At 45.2% G+C, this 26,661-nt stretch overlaps 1 protein-coding gene across 4 annotated transcripts in view; it reads right to left on the reverse strand.

Moving 5' to 3' along the window:
• The window catches only part of ca10a (carbonic anhydrase Xa), a 336,251-nt gene that overhangs the window by 183,544 nt on the left and 126,046 nt on the right, over positions 1-26,661 (reverse strand). For all 4 annotated transcript variants that reach the window (XM_036946124.2, XM_036946123.2, XM_090201873.1 and 1 more), the window contains one exon: positions 3,896-4,038. In XM_036946124.2, coding sequence (XP_036802019.1) covers positions 3,896-4,038 — 143 coding nt within the window. The remainder of the gene's footprint in view (positions 1-3,895; positions 4,039-26,661) is intronic.

Consider the following 26,661-nt stretch of genomic DNA (forward strand, 5'->3'; position numbering starts at 1 on the left):
CTAGGACTCTGTAAGATTCACATAACAGCCAAAAGGGCTGTTTTACAAGAGCAGTAACTAGCAGGCTCTACAGTACTACACTTGTGCTCTGCATGCTGCTTCAAATGTATTACAAACCCCGTCTTTGTGTGACCTCTAGCTCCACAAACTTTCCTTCCTTCCCTCCCTTCCTCCCTCTCTCCCTCCCTTCCTCCCTCTCTCCCTCCATTCCTCTCTCTCTCCCTCCATTCCTCCCTCTCTCTCTCTCTCCCTCCCTTCCTCCCTCTCTCCCTCCCTTCCTCCCTCTCTCCCTCCATTCCTCCCTCTCTCCCACAACAGGGCCTGGCCTATGTAAAAAGTGTTTAATAAAGTACAAAGTGTTTGTCAGGTGTTAAGCCTGTGTTAAAAGATGCTTAAAATTATTAAAAGATTTTAAAAAGCTATTGTGATTGTGTTGAATTGAATTGTGTTTGGGAAATAAAGACAGAGATGGTTTTTAAAAAGGTAGTGGCACTATTTCATTCAGTACAGACATGTGTAGCTGTCTTTACCCAGGGGAAGTTATGCTAAGAGACCAGTTTTTTTTACACAAACTATATTATCAAAAATGGAATGTTTAAATGAATTGTGATTATTTCTAGGGACACACAACATCCTGAAATATATGTTGATATCTTTGTTAGAAAGGATATTATATTATTATTATTATTATTATTATATTTCACTTGACATAGTGAAGCTGAATGTAAAAAGGCTCAACTTACCCCACTCTCCCCCTACCTGTAAATGTTCTCAACTTACCCCACTCTCCCCCTACCTGTAAATGTTCTCAACTTACCCCACTCTCCCCCTACCTGTAAATGTTCTCAACTTACCCCACTCTCCCCCTACCTGTACATGTTCTCAACTTACCCCACTCTCCCCCTACCTGTAAATGTTCTTAACTTACCCCACTCTCCCCCTACCTGTAAATGTTCTCAACTTACCCCACTCTCCCCCTACCTGTAAATGTTCTTAACTTACCCCACTCTCCCCCTACCTGTAAATGTTCTCAACTTACCCCACTCTCCCCCTACCTGTAAATGTTCTAAACTTACCCCACTCTCCCTCTACCTGTAAATGTTCTCAACTTACCCCACTCTCCCCCTACCTGTAAATGATCTCAACTTACCCCACTGTCCCCCTACCTGTAAATGTTCTCAACTTACCCCACTCTCCCCCTACCTGTAAATGTTCTTAACTTACCCCACTCTCCCCCTACCTGTAAATGTTCTTAGTGAATGAAGGTGATTCTGATTCAAGTCTGCTATTTTTCTCTCACTCCAGTTTTTTATTTTATTTTTTTATTTCACCTAGATTCTAGATTTAATTTTGGATTGGAGATGCTTAATGTGAGTCTGGAAGGAGAGTTTACAGTCTAACCAGACACCTAGGTCAGAAATGTCCAGAGTAGTGATGCTAGTCGGGCGGGCAGTTGCGGGCAGCAATCGGATGAAGAGCATGACATTAGTTTTACTAGCATTTAAAAGCAGTTGGAGGCTACGGAATGAGTGTTGTACAGCATTGAAGCTCGTTTGAAGGTTTGTTAACACAGTGTCCAAAGAAGGGCCAGATGTATACCGAACGGTGTTGTCTGCATAGAGGTGGATCAGAGAATCACCAGCAGCAAGAACAACATCATTGATATATACGGAGAAAAGAGTCGGCACAAGAATTGAACCCTGTGGCACCCCCATAGAGACTGCCAGAGGTCCGAACAACAGGCCCTCCGATTTGACACACTGAAATCTATCAGAGAAGTAGTTGGTGAACCAGGCGAGGAAGTCATTTGAGAAACAAAGGCTGTTGAGTCTGCCGATAAGAATGCGGTGATTGACAGAGTTGAAAGCCTTGGCAAGGTCAATGAAGACGGCTGAACAGTACTGTCTTTTATCGATGGCGGTTATGATATTATTTAGGACCTTGAGTGTGGCTGAGGTGCACCCATGACCAGCTCGGAAACCAGATTGCATATTGGAGGTGTGGTGCGACTAGAAATGGTCAGTGATCTATTTGTTAACTTGGCTGTCGAAGATTATAGAAAGGCAGGGCAGGATGGATATACAGTTGAAATTGGAAGTTTACATACACTTAAGTTGGAGTCATAAAAAAAAAAAAAGCCAGACTACTGTTTGCAACTGCACGAGGACAAAGATTATCATACTTTTTGGATAAGTGTCCTCTGGTCTGATGAAACAAAAATATAACTGTTTGGCCACAATGACCATCGTTATGTTTGGAGGATAAAGGGGGACGCTTGCAAGCCGAAGAACACCATCCCAACCGTGAAGCACGAGGGTGGCAGCATCATGTTGTGGGGGTGCTTTTGCTGCAGGAGGGACTAGTGCACTTCACAAAATAGATGGTATCATGAGGTAGACAATTATGTGGATATATTGAAGCAACATCTCAAGACATCAGTCAGGAAGTTAAAGCTTGGTCGCAAATCGGTCTTCCAAATAGACAATTACCCCAAGCAGACTTCCAAAGTTGTGGCAAAATGGCTTAAGGACAACAAAGTCAAGGTATTGGAATTGCCATCACAAAGCCCTGACCTCAATCCTAAAGAACATTTGTGGGCAGAACTGAAAAAGTGTGTGTGAGCAAGGAGGGTTAAAAACCTGACTCAGTTACACCAGCTCTGTCAAGAGGAATGGGCCAAAATTCACCCAACTTAATGTGGGAAGCTTGTGGAAGGCTGCCCGAAATGTTTTACCCAAATTAAACTATTTAAAGGCAATGCTACCAAATACTAATTGAGTGTACGGAAAGATATACAAGCTGAAATAAATCATTCTCTCTACTATTATTCTGACATTTCACATTCTTAAAATAAAGTGGTGATCCTAACTGACCTAAAAGAGGGATGTTTTACTAGGATTAAATGTCAGGAATTGTGAAAAACAGAGTTAAATGTATTTGGCTAAGGTGTATGAAAACTTCCGACTTCAACTGTAGGTCTATAACAGTTTGGGTCTAGAGTGTCTCCCCCTTTGAAGAGGGGGATGACCGCTGCGTTTTCCAATATTTGTGGATCTCAGACGATACGAAAGAGAGGTTGAACCGGCTAGTAATAGGCGTTGCAATTGAACAGAGTATATGTGGATTACAGTCTCTCTCTCATAATCTTTATGGGTGCCCATGCCCATGTTTCCCCTGCAATGGCCCCGGGGTAACCCTGTACCAACCCCTGGCACGTAAACACACCCTCATAATAGTAATCACCTGAACATGGAACCATGAACTTTGGAGCACATCCTGTCTCCACCCATGTTCAAATGATCTGTTATTATGTGGCAGGGGGTGCATTGGGGTACCACACTTTGCTATTGTTGTTTCTACGCTATGGCAACTAGGAACACAAATGTCATATGGTAATTCATGAGTGTGTGTGTGTGTTGTGTTTCATGGTAATCCCTCACAAGGGATTGTGTTTTGTCCTCTATGGTGGTAACAGATTACTGTGTGTGTGTGAAGCAATACGTATTATGGTTAAATCCTGCCAATGTAGAGTTGAATCCATGAATTAGAAAGCCATAGGGGTCCTCTGTAAAGAACTCCACTGTGACAAACAGTGGGATAAAAATCAGTGAAGCGTTTAGCCAGCAACATTGATCAGGGATCCTTACATGCCATGTTGCCAAACAAACCATACAACAGCATTGTAGAACCACACAATGTTCCCCAAACAAAGCAGAAGGGAACCGACAATGCAGCAACATCCATCACCTCAGCCAATAAGACTACGTCTGAAATAACACCCTCTTCCAGATTTAGAGCACTACTTTCGACCAGAGCCCAGAGTAGTGCACTATATAGGAAATATGATGACATTATGGACGCACCCTGAGAGTAACATTGTTGAGTGTTTGTTTACCTTGCGTCCTCCCGTGTTGAGCCGGATGGGTGTGAGGAAGGGGTCAAAGATCATGTGGCTGGTCTCGATGTTGATGGGAGACTGCCTCTTCCCCACGGAGCACAGGTTCCACGCTGAGTTCACTAGCCCCCAGAATGACGGCACTGCAACACACAGAGGGAGAGACAGAACGGTTAGCATGTGTTACTAACCACAACATTTCAATAGGGCACAAAACAGTTAGCATGTATTGCTAACGTCGATGTTTCCATAGGGCGCAAAACAGTTAGCCTGTGTTGCTAATGACGACATTTCAATAGGGCACAAAACGGCTAACCTGTGTTGCTAAAGAGATAAGACCGGTTACAGGACAAGGTTTTGGCTCTTTGTTAGGGCTGCTCTATGGTGCTATGAAGGTGATAGTAACAATTGGTCCTATGGAAGAGCATAGATAACATGTAATAACATGTCAAGTTAGCACACATACACACAGTCCAGTTTGAATTGTTGCTAATGTATACAGGTCATCCAGAAGATCCCCAAGCAGGAAATGGATATGTGCAGTTAAAGGCTTGCAAAGAAGAAAGTTAGCAAACTATAGCATCATTATCAGCTTCCACTTCTACTGTACTGCTGGAACCGCGCTACCTCTGTCTGTCTGTCTGTCTGTCTGTCTCTCCCTCTCTGTCTCTCCCTCTGTCTCTCTCTCTCTTTCTCTCTGCCTGTCTGTCTCTCTCTCTCTCTGCCTCTGTCTCTCTCTGCCTGTCTGTCTTTCTCTCTCTGCCTCTGTCTCTCTCTGCCTGTCTGTCTGTCTCACTCTCTCTCTGCCTGCCTGCCTGCCTGCCTGCCTGCCTGCCTGCCTGCCTGCCTGCCTGTCTGTCTGTCTGCCTGCCTGTCTGTCTGTCTCTCCCTCTCTGTCTCTCCCTCTGTCTCTCTTTCTCTCTGCCTGTCTGTCTCTCTCTCTCTCTGCCTCTGTCTCTCTCTGCCTGTCTGTCTGTCTCTCTCTCTCTCTCTGCCTGCCTGCCTGCCTACCTGCCTGCCTGTCTGTCTGTCTGTCTGTCTGTCTGTCTGTCTGTCTGTCTGTCTGTCTGTCTGTCTGTCTGTCTGTCTGCCTCTCTCTCTCTCTCTCTCGCTGCCTCTGTCTCTCTATCTCTCTGCCTCTGTCTCGCTCTCTCTCTGTTTCGTTCTCTCTCTGTGTGTCTCTCTATCAATTCAATTCAATTCAAAGGGCTTTATTGGTATGGCAAACACATGTTTACATTGCCAAATCAACTGAAATGGATAATGAACAAAAGTGAAATAAACAAATACATTTTTGTTTTACATAAACAGTACACTCACAAAAGTTCCAAAGGAATAGTGACATTTCAAATGTCATATTATGGCTATAAACAGTGTTATAACAACAATTAACTGTGTTATAATAGTGTTATAACGATGTGCAAATAGTTATAGGTTGTATTTACAATGGTGTTTGTTACTCACTGGTTGCCCTTTCCTTCAAATCAAATCAAATGTTATTTGTCACATGCGCTTAATACAACAGGTGTAGACCTAGCAGTGAAATGCTTACTTACAAGCCCTTAACCAACAATACAGTTTTAAGAAAAATACCTATAAAAATAAAATAAAGAAAGAAACAATAATTAAAGAACAGCAGTAAAATAACAATAGCGAGGCGATATACAGGGGGTTCCCCAACAAAGCATTGGTTAGTCAAGGTAATTGAGGAAATATGTACAAGTAGGTAGAGTTAGTAAAGTGGCTATTGTCATGACGTTGGCCTGGGGGGTAGGTTTATGACAGTCATAAATACCTCTTCCCCCCTTTTTCCTCTCTCTACCCTAATGAGGTTACATTTGCAAAACCCTTGGTTAACATAGAGATTCTGGGAACATCAGAAAGTGGGGGGAAATTAACTATATTCTGGTAATCCGACCAATTGTAACGGCTGTCGTGGGTTGAAGAAGGTGAGGACCAAGGTGCAGTGTGGTACGTGTTCATCTTTATTTATGAATTGAACACTGAATAAAAAAAGAACAAAAGAGAATGAACGAAACCGAAACAGTTCTGTCTGGTACAGAATACAAAAACAGAAAGCAACTACCCACAAAAACCATGTGGGGAAAAGCTACCTAAGTATGGTTCTCAATCAGAGACAACGATAGACAGCTGTCCCTGATTGAGAACCATACCCGGCCAAAAACAAAGAAATACAAAAACATAGAAAAGGGAACATAGAATGCACACCCTAGTCACACCATGGCCTAACCAAAATAGAGAATAAAAGCCTCTCTATGGCCAGGGCGTGACACCAATTGAACATATGCGGTGGTACTTAATGAATATGATGTCAGTTCGGTTGTCATCTGAGACATTCTCATCAATGATAAGATGACATAAACTCTACAGTGGAAAGTCTACACATCAGAGTTTTCGGATTCACATTGAATTGTTGTTCAATTTAAATGTTTGAATATGAAATGATTCGTGATGGGATGAAATGTACTTTTAGCTTCTAAAATGTGAGATTTTCATAAGATAGGGCTCTGCTCAATCAGTGGCAGGCCCCTGTGAAGGGACATGGGCTATAAAACTTTTCAAACACGCCCTTCTCTCCCTTCCTATATAAGCCCTTGACGACAATGTAACCTCCTGTTCCGAGGACGTGAGGACGATGGTCAGATGTCAGAATGGTTCAGATAATAACTACAGAACGAAGCCAACATCAGCGTGAGCTTTGGTTGCAAATGTTATGAACTTTTAACTCTTATTCACTACAGAAGTGATACCTCCTAGTCGTTGAGTTAGCAACAGCAGATGCAAACGAGGGTTAGGAAGGAACAGACCAAGTATCCCGTCTATCACCCAACGACGTTACTACAAAGTATTAAATTGACAACAAGGGACACTCTTCAAAGGACTCGGTTGGGCAACACGGCCTTCCATCTACCACCAACCTACCGATGCGCAGCTCAGAGTAAATATTTATTGCATTTTCCTTTTCCAAATGTCCGATAATTTCGAATGCATAAGATATTGTATTTACGATAGCACAGCTTTGGCCTTTGTTCCTCAGTCTTCCCGCTCCTTCACTCAAACCCAGCCTCTTTTCTTTTGTGTAACAAGCTGTCATATCTGTTCCGCCCGCTGCAGATAACCAAGAATTTACAACTTTCAGATGAGACTGAATTAAGATGACGATTAATATTGACTGCTATTGATGTAAAATATTACTAGGTCTTTAAGAGTTTATTTGGAAGATAACAGCTCTATAAATATTATTTCGTGGTGCCCGACTCTCTAGTTAATTACATTTACATGATTAACTCAATCAGGTAATATTAATTACGGAGAAATTATTTTATAGAATAGCATGTCATATCACTTAATCCGGCATAGCCAAAGACACAACACTATGCATAGATAACAACAGAGAGTAGCAACAGCATAAAATAGGGGGGGTGCAATGCAAATAATCTGGGTAGCCATTTGGTCAGGATTCTTATAGCTTGGGGTTAGAAGCTGTTTAGAAGGCTCTTAAACCTAGACTTGGCACTCCGGTACCGCTTGTCGTGCGGTAGCAGAGAGAACAGTCTATGAATAGGATGGATGGAGACATTGGCAATTTTTTGGGCCTTCCTCTGACACCACCTGGTATAGATGTCCTGGATGGCAGGAAGATTGGCCCCAGTGATGTACTGGGCCCAACGCACTACCCTCTGTAGTGCCTCTGAGCAGTGCCATACCAGGCAGTGAAGCAACCCATCAGGATGGTCTCGCTGGTGCAGCTGTAGAACCTTTTGAGGATCTGAGGACCCACATTTTTTCAGTCTCCTGAGTGGGAATTGGTTTTGTCGTGCCATCTTCACGACTGTCTTGGTGAGCTTGGACCATATGTTAGTTTGTTGGTGATGTGGATGCCAAGGGACTTGAAACTCTCAACTCCACTACAGCCCTGTCGCTGAGAATGGGGCCGTGCTCGGTCCTCTTTTTCCTGTAGTCCACAATCATCTCCTTTGTCTAGATCATGTTGAGGGAGAGGTTGTTGTCCTTACATCACACGGTCAGGTCTCTGACCTCCTCCCTATAGGCTGTCTCGTCATTGTCGGTGATCAGGCACTGTTGTGTCATCGGTAAACTTAACGATGGTGTTGGAGCCCTGCCTGGCTGGGCAGTTATGAGTGAACAGGGGAGTACAGGAGGGGACTGAGCACGCAGCCCTGAGGGTTCCTTGTGTTGAGGATCAGGATGGCGAATGTGTTGTTACCTACCCTCACCACCCGGGGGCGGCCCGTCAGGATGTCTAGGATCCAGTTGCAGAGGGAGGTGCACTATGGTGTTGAATGCTGAGCTTTAGCCAATGAATAGCATTCTCACATAGGTGTTCCTTTTCTCCAGGTGTGAAAGGGAAGTGTGGAGTGCAATAGAGATTGCCTTATCTGTGGATGTGTTGGGGCGGTACGCAAATTGGAGTGGGTCTAGGGTTTCCGGGATAATGGTGTTGATGTACACCCTTAAGGCCTTTCAAAGCACTTCATGGCTACAGACGTGAGTTCTACGGGTCGGTAGTCATTTAGGCAGGTTACCTTAGTGTTCTTGGGCACAGGGACTATGGTGGTCTGATTGAAACATGTTGGTATTACAGACTCACACAGGGAGAGGTTGAAAATGTTGCTGCCAGTTGGTCAGAGAATGCTCAGAGTACACATCCGGGTAATCCGTCTGGCCCTGTGGTCTTGTGAATATTGACCTTGTTAAAACTTCTTAGGGCTGCAATCCCGTTAACGGGATCGATATGACAACACCTAGTAAAAGTGCAGGGCGCCAAATTCAAAACAACAGAAATCTCATAATTAAAATTCCTCAAACATACATGTACAGTGCCTTGCGAAAGTATTCGGCCCCCTTGAACTTTGCGACCTTTTGCCACATTTTAGGCTTCAAACATAAAGATATAAAACTGTATTTTTTTGTGAAGAATCAACAACAAGTGGGACACAATCATGAAGTGGAACGACATTTATTGGATATTTCAAACTTTTCTAACAAATCAAAAACTGAAAAATTGGGGGTGCAAAATTATTCAGCCCCCTTAAGTTAATACTTTGTAGCGCCACCTTTTGCTGCGATTACAGTTGTAAGTCGCTTGGGGTATGTCTCTATCAGTTTTGCACATCGAGAGACTGACATTTTTTCCCATTCCTCCTTGCAAAACAGCTCGAGCTCAGTGAGGTTGGATGGAGAGCATTTGTGAACAGCAGTTTTCAGTTCTTTCCACAGATTCTCGATTGGATTCAGGTCTGGACTTTGACTTGGCCATTCTAACACCTGGATATGTTTATTTTTGAACCATTCCATTGTAGATTTTGCTTTATGTTTTGGATCATTGTCTTGTTGGAAGACAAATCTCCATCCCAGTCTCAGGTCTTTTGCAGACTCCATCAGGTTTTCTTCCAGAATGGTCCTGTATTTGGCTCCATCCATCTTCCCATCAATTTTAACCATCTTCCCTGTCCCTGCTGAAGAAAAGCAGGCCCAAACCATGATGCTGCCACCACCATGTTTGACAGTGGGGATGGTCTGTTCAGGGTGATGCGCTGTGTTGCTTTTACGCCAAACATAACGTTTTGCATTGTTGCCAAAAAGTTCAATTTTGGTTTCATCTGACCAGAGCACCTTCTTCCACATGTTTGGTGTGTCTCCCAGGTGGCTTGTGGCAAACTTTAACCGACACTTTTTATGGATATCTTTAAGAAATGGCTTTCTTCTTGCCACTCTTCCATAAAGGCCAGATTTGTGCAATATACGACATATTGTTGTCCTATGGACAGAGTCTCCCACCTCAGCTGTAGATCTCTGCAGTTCATCCAGAGTGATCATGGGCCTCTTGGCTGCATCTCTGATCAATCTTCTCCTTGTATGAGCTGAAAGTTTAGAGGGACGGCCAGGTCTTGGTAGATTTGCAGTGGTCTGATACTCCTTCCATTTCAATATTATCGCTTGCACAGTGCTCCTTGGGTTGTTTAAAGCTTGGGAATTCTTTTTGTATCCAAATCCGGCTTTAAACTTCTTCACAACAGTATCTCGAACCTGCCTGGTGTGTTCCTTGTTCTTCATGCTCTCTGCGCTTTTAACGGACCTCTGAGACTATCACAGTGCAGGTGCATTTATACGGAGAGTTGATTACACACAGGGCGATTGTATTTATCATCATTAGTCATTTAGGTCAACATTGGATCATTCAGAGATCCTCACTGAACTTCTGGAGAGAGTTTGCTGCACTGAAAGTAAAGGGGCTGAATAATTTTGCACGCCCAATGTTTCAGTTTTTGATTTGTTAAAAAAGTTTGAAATATCCAATAAATGTCGTTCCACTTCATGATTGTGTCCCACTTGTTGTTGATTCTTCACAAAAAAATACAGTTTTATATCTTTATGTTTGAAGCCTGAAATGTGGCAAAAGGTCGCAAAGTTCAAGGGGGCCGAATACTTTCGCAAGGCACTGTATCTTATACCGTTTTAAAGGTAATCTTGTTGTTAATCCCACAACAGTGTCCGATTTCAAATAGGCTTTACAGCGAAAACGCCACAAACGATTATGCTAGGTCACCACCATCTCACAGAAAAACACAGCCATTTTTCCATCCAAAGAGAGGAGTCACAAAAAGCACAAATAGAGATAAAACTAATCACTAACCTTTGATGATCTTCATCAGATGACACTCATAGGACTTCATGTTACACAATACATGTATGTTTTGTTTGATGAAGTCCATATTTATATAAAAAAAATCTCAGTATACATTGGCGAGTTACGTTCACTAGTTCCATAAACATCCGGTGATATTGCAGAGAGCCACATCATTTTACAAAAATACTCATTATAAATGTCAATGAAAATACAATTGTTGGACATGGAAATATAGATATACCTCTCCTTAATGCAACCGCTGTGTCAGATTTCAAAAAAACTTTACGGAAAATGCAAACCATGCAATAATCTGAGAACGGCGCTCAGAATTGTTATTTATTTTTTTTATCCACCATGTTGGAGTCAACAGAAATCAGAAATAACGCTATAAATATTCCATTACCTTTGATGATCTTCATCATAATGCACTCCCAGGAATCCTAGTTCCACAATACATATTTGGTTTGTTTCGATAATGTCCATTATTTATGTCCAAGTAGCTACATTTGTTAGAGCGTTTAGAACACAAATCCAAACGCTCGTGCAGGTCCAGGCAAATGTCGGACGAAAACTTCAAAAGGTTATATTACAGATCGTAGAAACATTTCAAACTAAGTATAGAATCAATCTTTAGGATGTTTTTATCATAAATCTTCAACAACGTTCCAACCGGAGAATTCCATTGTCTGTAGAAAAGCCATGGAACGCAGGTCCATGGCTTGAGGGCCTGTTCGGGTGTCTGGACTAAATCCCCATCTTCCGACTCATTAAAGAAAAATGATTTGTCTACTTTAAGGTGAGTAATCGCTGTTCTGATGTCCAGAAGCTCTATTCGGTTATAAGAGACGGTAGCAGCAATATTATGTACAAAATGAATTACAAACAATATGAAAAAACAACCAAAATAATATGGTTGGTTAAGAGCCCAATAAACAGCAGCCATCTACTATGGCGCCATCTTGGAAACAGGTCACAAATATTGCTGCAGTGATGGCAGTGTGGTATTCCACCCAATAGATTTTGGAGTATATCAAAATGTAAGTTGTTTAAAAATGTTTTCTGGGTTGTGTAATCTAAGGGACATATGTGTCTCTAATATGGTCGTACATTTGGCAGGAGGTTAGGAAGTGCAGCTCAGTTTCCACTTCATTTTGTGGGCGGTGTGCACATTGCCTGTCTTCTCTTGAGAGCTAGGTCTGCCTACGGCAGCATCTCTCAATAGCAAGGCTGTGCTCACTGAGTCTGTGCATCGTCAAAGCTATCCTTAAGTTTGGGTCCGTCACAGTGGTCAGGTATTCTGCCACTGTGTACTCTCTGTTTAGGGCAAAATAGCATTCTAGTTTGATCTGTTTTTTTGATTATACTTTCTTTCCAATGTGTCAAGTAATTATCTTTTTCTTATCATATTATTTGGTTGGATCTAATTGTGTTGCTGTCCTGGGGCTCTGTGAGGTGTGTTTGTGTTTTTGAACAGAGCCCCAGGACAAGCTTGCTCGGACAAATCTTCAGGTTCATCTCTCTGTAGGTGATGGCTTTGTTATGGAAGGTTTGGAAATCGTATCTCTCTCCCTGAATGGAAAATCTAATTTAATAGAGGGGAGACATGCATCAAGGTTATGTTGGTCGAACTGAAGGAATCACACTTATTCAATTGTCTGTTTTAATTGAATATTTGCTCTGCTGAGCCACAATTACTTGAAGAGGTTTCTAATAAATGTAATCACTTTGGTGGTGGGTAAATAAAAATAAAAGGAGATTGGGTTTCACATTATCTGACACTCTCTCTCTCACTCTCTCTCACACCCGTCTCTCTCTCAATTCAATCAAATTATATTATGTCTCTTTTGCTCTGTCTCTCTTTCTATCTTTTTTTCCCCACAGATATCTTAAAAAATACTTGGCCACTGAAGACAGGAACTCACATCCTGCACAGAGGGAAGGACGTCTTCATTGTTCTTAGCATTCCAAACGGAATGACAACTCCACAAGGAAATAGAAATAGAATGTGTATTGTGTTTAGTGAAACTTCTGTAATTTGTCTGGAGGAGCATGGTGTGGATGAAATAAGATCATGTAAATGACACAGCCCAGCCAGACAGCAAGTTATCACTAGATTCAGCCACACCACCTCCTGTCTAATACATTACAACCCCCCCCCCCCCTACTGTCTAATACATTACAACCCACCCCTACTGTCTAATACATTACAACCCCCCCTACTGTCTAATACATTACAACCCCCCCCCCCCCCACTGTCTAATACATAACAACCCACCCCTACTGTCTAATACATTACAATCCCCCCCCCCTACTGTCTAATACATTACAACCCCCCCCCCCCTACTGTCTAATACACCACAACCCACCCCTACTGTCTAATACATTACAACCCCCCCCTACTGTCTAATACATTACAACCCCCCCCCCCACTGTCTAATACATTACAACCCCACCCCTAATGTCTAATACATTACAACCCCCCCCCCCTACTGTCTAATACATTACAACCCCCCCCCCCCCTACTGTCTAATACATTACAACCCCCCCCCCCTACTGTCTAATACATTACAACCCACCCCTACTGTCTAATACATTACAACCCCCCCCCCTACTGTCTAATACATTACAACCCCCTCCCCTACTGTCTAATACATTACAACCCACCTCCCCCCTACTGTCTAATACATTACAACCCCCCCCCCTACTGTCTAATACAATACAACCCCCCCCTACTGTCTAATACATTACAACCCCCCCCCCCCCTACTGTCTAATACATTACCACCCCCCCCTAATGTCTAATACATTACAACCCCCCCCCCCTACTGTCTAATACATTACAACCCCCCCCCCCTACTGTCTAATACATTACAACCCCCCCCCCCTACTGTCTAATACATTACAACCCACCCCTACTGTCTAATACACATATGTCAGAGTCAAGGCCCGCGGGCCACATCCGGCCCGCAAGAAGGTTTTTTACGGCCCCTGGGATGATCTTGATTTATTATTAGAACCGGCCCGCAGCAAGCCGGCAGCCCGCAGATCTTTTACACGCACCAATACTACATTTCCCACAATGCAAAGGTGACGCACCGAGCAGTAGGCTGCTTCATTTCAATATTTATTGGCACAGCAGTCGTCAGCATCACAGTAAAATTAACTTTCAGATACCCATCAAAAATGTCAAAACGGAAGGTGGATACTGAGAACCGGGGGTTTCAAACAAGGTGGGAGTCGGAGTATATGTTCACGAAGGTAGCTGGAAAACCTGTGTGTCTTCTGTGTGGAGAAAGTGTGGCGGTACTGAAAGAGTATAATCTGAGACGACATTATGAAACGAAACACGCGGACAAAAACAAGAATATGGACATGGAACAAAGGCTACAAAAGGCCAGTTTTATTTTGGCAGAAGAGATCGCTAAATCAGCCCGGCCATTTACGGAGGGGGATTTCATCAAAAACTGCATGATTAAAGTTTGTGACGAAGTTTGCCCAGAAAAAAGGCAACTCTTTTTAAATGTGAGTCTGAGCAGAAACACCATTGCCGAGAGAGTAGACCAGTTGTCCATCAATCTAAAAGAGCAGCTTGTGAAAAAGGGAAAAGATTTTATTGCATATTCCTTGGCTGTGGATGAGAGCACCGACATTTCTGACATTGCCCAGTTGTCAATTTTCATCCGCGGAGTGGACTCCAACCTAAGCGTGACAGAGGAGTTTTTGGCTTTACGTCCTATGCATGGCACAACTACGGGGCATGATTTGTATGAAGAGGTGTCAAGATGTGTAAATGAGATGGAGCTGCCTTGGGAAAAACTCGTGGGTTTGACAACCGACGGAGCACCTGCGATGTGTGGACACAGGAGCGGACTGGTGGCGAAGATACGGGAAAAGATGCAAGAGGAAAACGCGACAGGTGAGCTGACAGCTTATCATTGTATCATACACCAGGAAGCGTTGTGCGGTAAAGCCTTGAAAATGGAGCATGTAATGAGCATCATCACGCGCACAGTTAACTTTATCAGAGCCAAAGGTTTGAATCACCGCCAGTTCAAGGCATTTCTGACGGAGTTAGAAACGGAGCATGGTGATTTGCCTTATCACACAGAGGTGCGATGGCTAAGCCAGGGAAAGGTGCTTCAAAGATGTTTCGAGCTTCGTGAGGAGATTTGTCTGTTCTTGGACAGCAAAGGGAAAGACACAACACAACTCCGAGACGAAATGTTTCTGTGTGAAATGGCTTTTCTGTGTGACATTACGAGTCATCTGAATGCAATAAACTTGCAGCTGCAGGGTCGGGATCGTGTCATCTCTGATATGTACAGTACAGTGAAGGCATTTAAAACCAAACTGACTCTGTGGGAGACGCAGATGCGGAAAGAAAATTTGAGCCACTTTCCCAGCTGCCAGACCATGAAAGAGAAGCTCTCTACCAGTGCGTTCCCGAGCACACAGTTGGCTGATAAAATAGGTATGCTTGCCGCTGACTTTCGACGCCGATTTGCTGACTTTGAAGCACAAAAAAGCAGGTTGGAACTGCTCGGTAACCCATTTGCTGTTGACGTGGAAAGCTCACCACCAAACCTCCAAATGGAGTTGATTGACCTCCAATGCAATGATGCACTGAGGGCAAAATATGCGGCAGTGGGTGCTGCGGAGTTCGCCCGTTTCCTCCCCGGCACAATGCCCCAGCTGCGCATCCAGGCTGCTCAAACGTTGTCTATGTTTGGCAGCACATACCTGTGTGAACAACTGTTTTCTTTGATGAACCTGAACAAAACATCACACAGAAGTCGACTTACTGCTGAACACCTCCACTCAATTCTGAGGATTTCTTCAGCTCAGAGCCTTACCCCGAACATTGATGAACTTGTGGAAAAGATGGGACACCACCAAGTATCACCCTCAACCTCAAACAAGTGAACATTACTGTGCAATCACATATTTAGAGTTTTTACTCAGTTCAAGTTTAAAAGTTAAAATTTAATATTTGTTTTCACTGCATGTTACTTCTCCTTAAACAAAGTGTTGTTTTTGATTAATAGATTTTTGCACTTTATTTTTTTGTATTTCAATCCAATTATATTTTAAAAATATTTCAGTTGAGTGGATGATAGAAAATTGCTATTATTGTTTTTTCTTTGAAGTAAATTTCTTTCATTTAATGTTCATGTTATGGGGATATTTATATAAAGGAAATTTGTCTTTTGTGTCTGTTGAAAATTAAAGATTACTGACAGAGCCATAAGAAAATATTGCTTTATTTATCTGATCATATTGTAATATATTTGTTAGGTTTTCAGTAGGTTCAATTAGGTTCACTAGACTATATGCGTCATTTAAAAATTTTTCAATGAACATTCGAACAGTCCGGCCCTCGTCTTGTAGCTGATTTTTTTATTTGGCCCTCCGTCCATTTGACTTTGACACCCCTGGTCTAATACATTACAACCCACCCCTACTGACTAATACATTACAACCCCCCCCCCCTACTGTCTAATACAATACAACCCCCCCCCCCCCCTACTGTCTAATACATTACAACCCACCCCTACAGTCTAATACATTACAACCCCCCCCCCCCCCCCCCCTACTGTCTAATACAATACAACCCCCCCCCCCTACTGTCTAATACATTACAACCCCCCCTACTGTCTAATACATTACAACCCCCCCCCCCCTACTGTCTAATACATTACAACCCCCCCCCCCAACTGTCTAATACAATACAACCCCCCCCCCCCCTACTGTCTAATACATTACAACCCACCCCTACTGTCTAATACAATACAACCCCCCCCCCCTACTGTCTAATACATTACAACCCCCCCCCCCCTACTGTCTAATACATTACAACCTCCCCCCCCTACTGTCTAATACAATACAACCCCCCCCCCTACTGTCTAATACAATACAACCCCCCCCCCCCCCTACTGTCTAATACATTACAACCCCCCCCCTACTGTCTAATACATTACAACCCCCCCCCTACTGTCCAAAACATTACAACCCACCCCTACTGTCTAATACATTACAACCCCCCCCTACTGCCTAATACACCACAACCCCCCCCCCCCTACTGTCTAATACACCACAACGCCCCCCCCCCCCTACTGCCTAATACATTACAACCCCCCCCTACTGCCTAATACACCACAACCCCCCCCCTACTGTCTAATACACCACAACCCCCCCCCCCCACTGTCTAATACATTACAACCCACACCTACTGTCTAATACATTACAACCAACCCCTACTGTCTAATACATTACAACCCCCCCCCTACTGTCTAATATGTTACAACCCCCCCCCCCCTACTGTCTAATACATTACAACCCACCCCTACTGTCTAATACATTACAACCCCCCCCCCCCAACTGTCTAATACATTACAACCCCCCCCTCCCCCTACTATCTAATACATTACAACCCCCCCTACTGTCTAATACATTACAACCCTCCCCCCTACTGTCTAATACAATACAACCCCCCCCCCTACTGTCTAATACATTACAACCCCCCCCTAATGTCTAATACATTACACCCCACACCTACTGTCCAAAACATTACAACCCACCCCTACTGTCTAATACATTACAACCCCCCCCACTACTGTCCAAAACATTACAACCCCCCCCCCCCTACTGTCTAATACATTACAACCCCCCCCTACTGTCTAATACATTACAACCCCCCCCCCCCCCCTACTGTCCAAAACATTACAACCCTCCCCCTTACTGTCTAATACATTACAACCCCCCCCCCCTACTGTCCAAAACATTACAACCCTCCCCCCTACTGTCTAATACATTACAACCCCCCCTACTGTCTAATACATTACAACCCCCCCCCCTACTGTCTAATACATTACAACTTCTCCCTACTGTCTAATACATTACAACCCACCCCTACTGTCCAAAACATTACAACCCCCCCTACTGTCTAATACATTACAACCCCCCCCTACTGTCCAAAACATTACAACCCACCCCTACTGTCTAATACATTACAACCCCCCCCCCCTACTGTCCAAAACATTACAACCCCCCCCTACTGTCTAATACATTACAACCCCCCCCCTACTGTCTAATACATTACAACTCCCCCCTACTGTCTAATACATTACAACCCCCCCCCCCCTACTGTCTAATACATTACAACTCCCCCCTACTGTCTAATACATTACAACCCACCCCTACTGTCTAATACACCACAACCCCCCCCTACTGTCTAATACACCACAACCCCCCCCCTACTGTCTAATACACCACAACGCCCCCCCCCCTACTGCCTAATACATTACAACCCCCCCCTACTGCCTAATACACCACAACCCCCCCCCCCCTACTGTCAAATACACCACAACGCCCCCCCCCCCTACTGCCTAATACATTACAACCCACCCCTACTGACTAATACATTACAACCCCCCCCCCTACTGTCTAATACAATACAACCCCCCCCCCCCCCTACTGTCTAATACATTACAACCCACCCCTACAGTCTAATACATTACAACCCCCCCCCCCCCCCTACTGTCTAATACAATACAACCCCCCCCCCTACTGTCTAATACATTACAACCCCCCCTACTGTCTAATACATTACAACCCCCCCCCCCCCTACTGTCTAATACATTACAACCCCCCCCCCCCCAACTGTCTAATACAATACAACCCCCCCCCCCCCTACTGTCTAATACATTACAACCCACCCCTACTGTCTAATACAATACAACCCCCCCCCCCTACTGTCTAATACATTACAACCCCCCCCCCCCTACTGTCTAATACATTACAACCTCCCCCCCCTACTGTCTAATACAATACAACCCCCCCCCCTACTGTCTAATACAATACAACCCCCCCCCCCCCCTACTGTCTAATACATTACAACCCCCCCCCCTACTGTCTAATACATTACAACCCCCCCCCTACTGTCCAAAACATTACAACCCACCCCTACTGTCTAATACATTACAACCCCCCCCCTACTGCCTAATACACCACAACCCCCCCCCCCCCTACTGTCTAATACACCACAACGCCCCCCCCCCCCTACTGCCTAATACATTACAACCCCCCCCTACTGCCTAATACACCACAACCCCCCCCCTACTGTCTAATACACCACAAACCCCCCCCCCCCCACTGTCTAATACATTACAACCCACACCTACTGTCTAATACATTACAACCAACCCCTACTGTCTAATACATTACAACCCCCCCCTACTGTCTAATATGTTACAACCCCCCCCCCTACTGTCTAATACATTACAACCCACCCCTACTGTCTAATACATTACAACCCCCCCCCCCCAACTGTCTAATACATTACAACCCCCCCCCTACTATCTAATACATTACAACCCCCCCCTACTGTCTAATACATTACAACCCTCCCCCCTACTGTCTAATACAATACAACCCCCCCCCCCCTACTGTCTAATACATTACAACCCCCCCCCCTAATGTCTAATACATTACACCCCACACCTACTGTCCAAAACATTACAACCCACCCCTACTGTCTAATACATTACAACCCCCCCCACTACTGTCCAAAACATTACAACCCCCCCCCCCCCTACTGTCTAATACATTACAACCCCCCCCTACTGTCTAATACATTACAACCCCCCCCCCCCCCCTACTGTCCAAAACATTACAACCCTCCCCCTTACTGTCTAATACATTACAACCCCCCCCCCCTACTGTCCAAAACATTACAACCCTCCCCCCTACTGTCTAATACATTACAACCCCCCCTACTGTCTAATACATTACAACCCCCCCCCCTACTGTCTAATACATTACAACTTCTCCCTACTGTCTAATACATTACAACCCACCCCTACTGTCCAAAACATTACAACCCCCCCTACTGTCTAATACATTACAACCCCCCCCTACTGTCCAAAACATTACAACCCACCCCTACTATCTAATACATTACAACCCCCCCCCCCTACTGTCCAAAACATTACAACCCCCCCCTACTGTCTAATACATTACAACCCCCCCCCTACTGTCTAATACATTACAACTCCCCCCTACTGTCTAATACATTACAACCCCCCCCCCCCTACTGTCTAATACATTACAACTCCCCCCTACTGTCTAATACATTACAACCCACCCCTACTGTCTAATACACCACAACCCCCCCCTACTGTCTAATACACCACAACCCCCCCCCTACTGTCTAATACACCACAACGCCCCCCCCCCTACTGCCTAATACATTACAACCCCCCCCTACTGCCTAATACACCACAACCCCCCCCCCCCCTACTGTCAAATACACCACAACGCCCCCCCCCCCCCTACTGCCTAATACATTACAACCCCCCCCTACTGCCTAATACACCACAACCCCCCCCCTACTGTCTAATACACCACAACCCCCCCCCCCCACTGTCTAATACATTACAACCCACACCTACTGTCTAATACATTACAACCAACCCCTACTGTCTAATACATTACAACCCCCCCCCCTACTGTCTAATATGTTACAACCCCCCCCCCCTACTGTCTAATACATTACAACCCCCCCCCCCTACTGTCTAATACATTACACCCCCCCCCCCCCACTGTCTAATACATTACAACCCCCCCCTACTGTCTAATACATTACAACCCCCCCCCCCCCCTACTGTCTAATACATTACAACTCCCCCCTACTGTCTAATACATTACAACCCACCCCTACTGTCTAATAGACCACAACCCCCCCCCCCCTCTACTGTCCAATACATTACAACCCACCCCCTACTGTCTAATACACCACAACCCCCCCCCACCCCAACTGTCCAATACATTACAACCCACCCCTACTGTCTAATACAATACAACCCCCCCCCTACTGTCTAATACATTACAACCCACCCCTACTGTCTAATACATTACAACCCCCCCCCCCCAACTGTCTAATACATTACAACCCCCCCCCCCCTACTATCTAATACATTACAACCCCCCCCTACTGTCTAATACATTACAACCCTCCCCCTACTGTCTAATACAATACAACCCCCCCCCCCCCTACTGTCTAATACATTACAACCCCCCCCTAATGTCTAATACATTACACCCCACACCTACTGTCCAAAACATTACAACCCACCCCTACTGTCTAATACATTACAACCCCCCCCACTACTGTCCAAAACATTACAACCCCCCCCCCCCTACTGTCTAATACATTACAACCCCCCCCTACTGTCTAATACATTACAACCCCCCCCCCCCCCTACTGTCCAAAACATTACAACCCTCCCCCTTACTGTCTAATACATTACAACCCCCCCCCCTACTGTCCAAAACATTACAACCCTCCCCCCTACTGTCTAATACATTACAACCCCCCCTACTGTCTAATACATTACAACCCCCCCCCTACTGTCTAATACATTACAACTTCTCCCTACTGTCTAATACATTACAACCCACCCCTACTGTCCAAAACATTACAACCCCCCCTACTGTCTAATACATTACAACCCCCCCCTACTGTCCAAAACATTACAACCCACCCCTACTGTCTAATACATTACAACCCCCCCCCCCCTACTGTCCAAAACATTACAACCCCCCCCTACTGTCTAATACATTACAACCCCCCCCCTACTGTCTAATACATTACAACTCCCCCCTACTGTCTAATACATTACAACTCCCCCCTACTGTCTAATACATTACAACCCCCCCCCCCCTACTGTCTAATACATTACAACTCCCCCCTACTGTCTAATACATTACAACCCACCCCTACTGTCTAATACACCACAACCCCCCCCCCCCCACTGTCTAATACATTACAACCCCCCCTACTTCCTAATACACCACAACCCCCCCCCCCCCTACTGTCTAATACACCACAACCCCCCCCCCCCCCACTGCCTAATACATTACAATCCCCCCCTACTGTCTAAGACACCACAACCCCCCCCCTACTGTCTAATACACCACAACGCCCCCCCCCCCTACTGCCTAATACATTACAACCCCCCCCCCTACTGCCTAATACACCACAACCCCCCCCCCCCTACTGTCTAATACACCACAACGCCCCCCCCCCCTACTGCCTAATACATTACAACCCCCCCCTACTGCCTAATACACCACAACCCCCCCCCTACTGTCTAATACACCACAACCCCCCCCCCCCACTGTCTAATACATTACAACCCACACCTACTGTCTAATACATTACAACCAACCCCTACTGTCTAATACATTACAACCCCCCCCCCTACTGTCTAATATGTTACAACCCCCCCCCCTACTGTCTAATACATTACACCCCCCCCTACTGTCTAATACATTACACCCCCCCCCCTACTGTCTAATACATTACACCCCCCCCCCTACTGTCTAATACATTACACCCCCCCTCCCCTACTGTCTAATACATTACAACCCACCCCTACTTTGTGTAATACATTACACCCCCCCCCCCCCCTACTGTCTAATACATTACAACCCCCCCTACTGTCTAATACATTACAACCCCCCCCCCTTACTGTCTAATACATTACAACTCCCCCCCTACTTTGTGTAATACATTACAACTCCCCCCCCCTACTGTCTAATACATTACAACCCCCCCTACTGTCTAATACATTACAACCCCCCCTACTGTCTAATACATTACAACCCCCCCCCCCCTACTGTCTAATACATTACAACCCCCCCCCCCCCTACTGTCTAATACATTACAACCCCCACCCCTACTGTCTAATACACCACAACCCACCCCTACTGTCTAATACATTACAACCCACCCCTACTGTCTAATACACCACAACCCCCCCCTACTGTCTAATACATTACAACCCCCCCCCCTACTGTCTAATACACCACAACCCCCCCTACTGTCTAATACATTACAACCCCCCCCCCCCCTACTGTCTAATACATTACAATCCCCCCCTACTGTCTAATACACCACAACCCCCCCCTACTGTCTAATACATTACAACCCACCCCTACTGTCTGTGGACTTCAGGAAACAGCAGAGGGAACACCCCCCTATCCACATCGATGGAACAGTAGTGGAGAGGGTAGCAAGTTTTAAGTTCCTCGGCATACACATCACAGACAAACTGAATTGGTCCACTCACACAGACAGCATCGTGAAGAAGGCGCAGCAGCGCCTCTTCAACCTCAGGAGGCTGAAGAAATTCGGCTTGTCACCAAAAGCACTCACAAACTTCTACAGATGCACAATCGAGAGCATCCTGGCGGGCTGTATCACCGCCTGGTATGGCAACTGCACCGCCCTCAACCGTAAGGCTCTCCAGAGGGTAGTGAGGTCTGCACAACGCATCACCGGGGGCAAACTACCTGCCCTCCAGGACACCTACACCACCCGATGTCACAGGAAGGCCATAAAGATCATCAAGGACATCAACCACCCGAGCCACTGCCTGTTCACCCCGCTATCATCCAGAAGGCGAGGTCAGTACAGGTGCATCAAAGCTGGGACCGAGAGACTGAAAAACAGCTTCTATCTCAAGGCCATCAGACTGTTAAACAGCCACCACTAACACTGAGTGGCTGCTGCCAACACACTGACACTGACTCAACTCCAGCCACTTTAATAATGGGAATTGATGGGAAATGATGTAAATATATCACTAGCCACTTTAAACAATGCTACCTTATATAAATGTTACTTACCCTACATTATTCATCTCATATGCATACGTATATACTGTACTCTATATCATCGACGGTATCCTTATGTAATACATGTATCACTAGCCACTTTATACTATACTATGCCACTTTGTTTACATACTCATCTCATTTGTACATACTGTACCCGATACCATCTACTGTATCTTGCCTATGCTGCTCTGTACCATCACTCATTCATATATCCTTATGTACATATTCTTTATCCCCTTACACTGTGTACAAGACAGTAGTTTTGGAATTGTTAGTTAGATTACTTGTTATTACTGCATTGTCGGAACTAGAAGCACAAGCATTTCGCTACATTCGCATTAACATCTGCTAACCATGTGTATGTGACAAATAAAATTTGATTTGATTTGATTTGATTTGATACACCACAACCCCCCCCTACTGTCTAATACATTACAACCCCCCCCCTACTGTCTAATACATTACAACCCCCACCCCTACTGTCTAATACACCACAACCCACCCCTACTGTCTAATACATTACAACCCCCCCCCCCTACTGTCTAATACATTACAACCCCCACCCCTACTGTCTAATACACCACAACCCACCTCTACTGTCTAATACATTACAACCCACCCCTACTGTCTAATACACCACAACCCCCCCTACTGTCTAATACATTACAACCCCCCCCCCTACTGTCTAATACATTACAACCCCCACCCCTACTGTCTAATACACCACAACCCCCCCTACTGTCTAATACACCACAACCCACCCCTACTGTCTAATACACCACAACCCCCCCCTACTGTCTAATACATTACAACCCACCCCTACTGTCTAATACATTACAACCCACCCCTACTGTCTAATACACCACAACCCCCCCTACTGTCTAATACATTACAACCCCCCCCTACTGTCTAATACACCACAACCCCCCCTACTGTCTAATACACCACAACCCCCCCTACTGTCTAATACACCACAACCCACCCCTACTGTCTAATACATTACAACCCACCCCTACTGTCTAATACACCACAACCCCCCCTACTGTCTAATACATTACAACCCCCCCCCCCTACTGTCTAATATATTACACCCCCCCCCCCTACCGTCTAATACATTACAACCCCCCCCCCCTACTGTCTAATACATTACAACCCCCCCCCTACTGTCTAATACATTACAACCCCCCCTACTGTCTAATACATTACAACCCCCCCTACTGTCTAATACATTACAACCCACCCCTACTGTCTAATACATTACAACCCCCCCTACTGTCTAATACATTACAACCCCCCCTACTGTCTAATACATTACAACCCCCCTACTGTCTAATACATTACAACCCCCCCCCCCCCCCCCCCCCCTACTGTCTAATACATTACAACCCTCCCCCCTACTGTCTAATACATTACAACCCCCCCCCCCCCCCCTACTGTCTAATACATTACAACCCACCCCTACTGTCTAATACACCACAACCCCCCCTACTGTCTAATACATTACAACCCACCCCTACTGTCTAATACACTACAACCCACCCCTACTGTCTAATACATTACAACCCCCCTACTGTCTAATACATTACAACCCCCCCCCCCCCCCCCCCCTACTGTCTAATACATTACAACCCTCCCCCCTACTGTCTAATACATTACAACCCCCCCCCCCCCCCTACTGTCTAATACATTACAACCCACCCCTACTGTCTAATACACCACAACCCCCCCTACTGTCTAATACATTACAACCCACCCCTACTGTCTAATACACTACAACCCACCCCTACTGTCTAATACATTACAACCCACCCCTACTGTCTAATACATTACAACCCTCCCCCCTACTGTCTAATACATTACAACCCACCCCTACTGTCTAATACACCACAACCCCCCCCCCCCCCCCTTTGTGTCAGAACCAAATTACTCCTGCCCACAAAATTGAAAAATGACACAATAAAAAGAGTCATCTCTTATTTAAGGTACTATTGAACTGGCAGTGATATATTTACTTTGAGGGAGAGATTGAAGGAGAATGAGAATGAGAGAGAGAGAGGCTTCCTCGTAAGAGTCAGAAAGGGAAAATGAGAGAGAGAGAATGAGAGAGAGAGAGAGAGAGAGAGAGAGAGAGAGGCTTCCTCGTAAGAGTCAGAAAGGGAAAATGAGAAAATGAGAGAGAGAGAGAGAGAGAGAGAGAGAGAGAGAGAGAGAGAGGCTTCCTCGTAGGAGTCAGTAAGGGAAAATGAGAGAGAGAGAGAATGAGAGAGAGAGAGAGACAGAGAGAGAGAGGGGCTTCCTCGTAAGAGTCAGAAAGGGAAAATGAGAGAGAAAGAGAGAGAGAGAGAGAGAGAGAGAGAGAGGGGCTTCCTCGTAATAGTCAGTAAGGGAAAATGAGAGAGAGAGAGGCTTCCTCGTAAGAGTCAGAAAGGGAAAATGAGAGAAAGAGAGAGAGAGAGAGAGAGAGAGAGAGAGGGGCTTCCTCGTAATAGTCAGTAAGGGAAAATGAGAGAGAGAGAGGCTTCCTCGTAAGAGTCAGAAAGGGAAAATGAGAGAGAGAGAGAGAGAGAGAGAGAGAGAGAGGGTCTTCCTCGTAAGAGTCAGAAAGGGAAAATGAGAGAGAGAGAGAGAGAGGCTTCCTCGTAAGAGTCAGAAAGGGAAAATGAGAGAGAGAGAGAGAGAGAGAGAGAGAGAGAGGGTCTTCCTCGTAAGAGTCAGAAAGGGAAAATGAGAGAGAGAGAGAGAGAGAGGCTTCCTCGTAAGAGTCAGAAAGGGAAAATGGCAACTGCACTCCGATGCTAAATCCTTTTAAAGAAACGACAGGAAATCCATGTGTGGAATGGGAATTGGAATGTGTGTGCGATCGATCCATTAAATCCTTGGCCCTTGTCGTAAATGTACACATAATTATTAGGCCTTGGTAGATCCCTGAAAGCAGCTACCTAGCCAGCAGACATCCGTCACCAGGGGACAGAGGCACAAGCAGCGATGTCAATAGCCCAACAGTGCCTGTCCACACTGGCGGCCTTTCTATAGACATCCCATAGATCAGGCCGTCTGCTGCCACACATTAAACACACTTTCATTTCTTATTGGCAAGCTGTAAAAGAGGACAGGGATATATGGGCTGGCCTTTAGCCGCTGGATGGAAACATACTGTGTGTGTTGTGGTGTGTGGAGAGAGGGAGGGAGGGAGGGAGGGAGGGAGGGAGGGAGGGAGGGAGGGAGGGAGGGAGGGAGGGAGGGAGGGAGGGAGGGTGTCCGCGTTATGTTGTCTACATCTTTAGGACCTGTCCATTTCAGATTGCTGAACATGATTGAGTGAAGATGTAAATGAGGACTTAACTTGAGAAATTAGCTTTAAATCATTCATAATTCAGATCCCCTATTGTGCTTTTACTGCTTGGTCATGTGAT

This window comes from Oncorhynchus mykiss, chromosome 16 (genome assembly GCF_057628025.1).
Source record: "Oncorhynchus mykiss isolate SJ-2025 chromosome 16, ASM5762802v1, whole genome shotgun sequence".
In the NCBI taxonomy this organism is placed as follows: domain Eukaryota; kingdom Metazoa; phylum Chordata; class Actinopteri; order Salmoniformes; family Salmonidae; genus Oncorhynchus; species Oncorhynchus mykiss.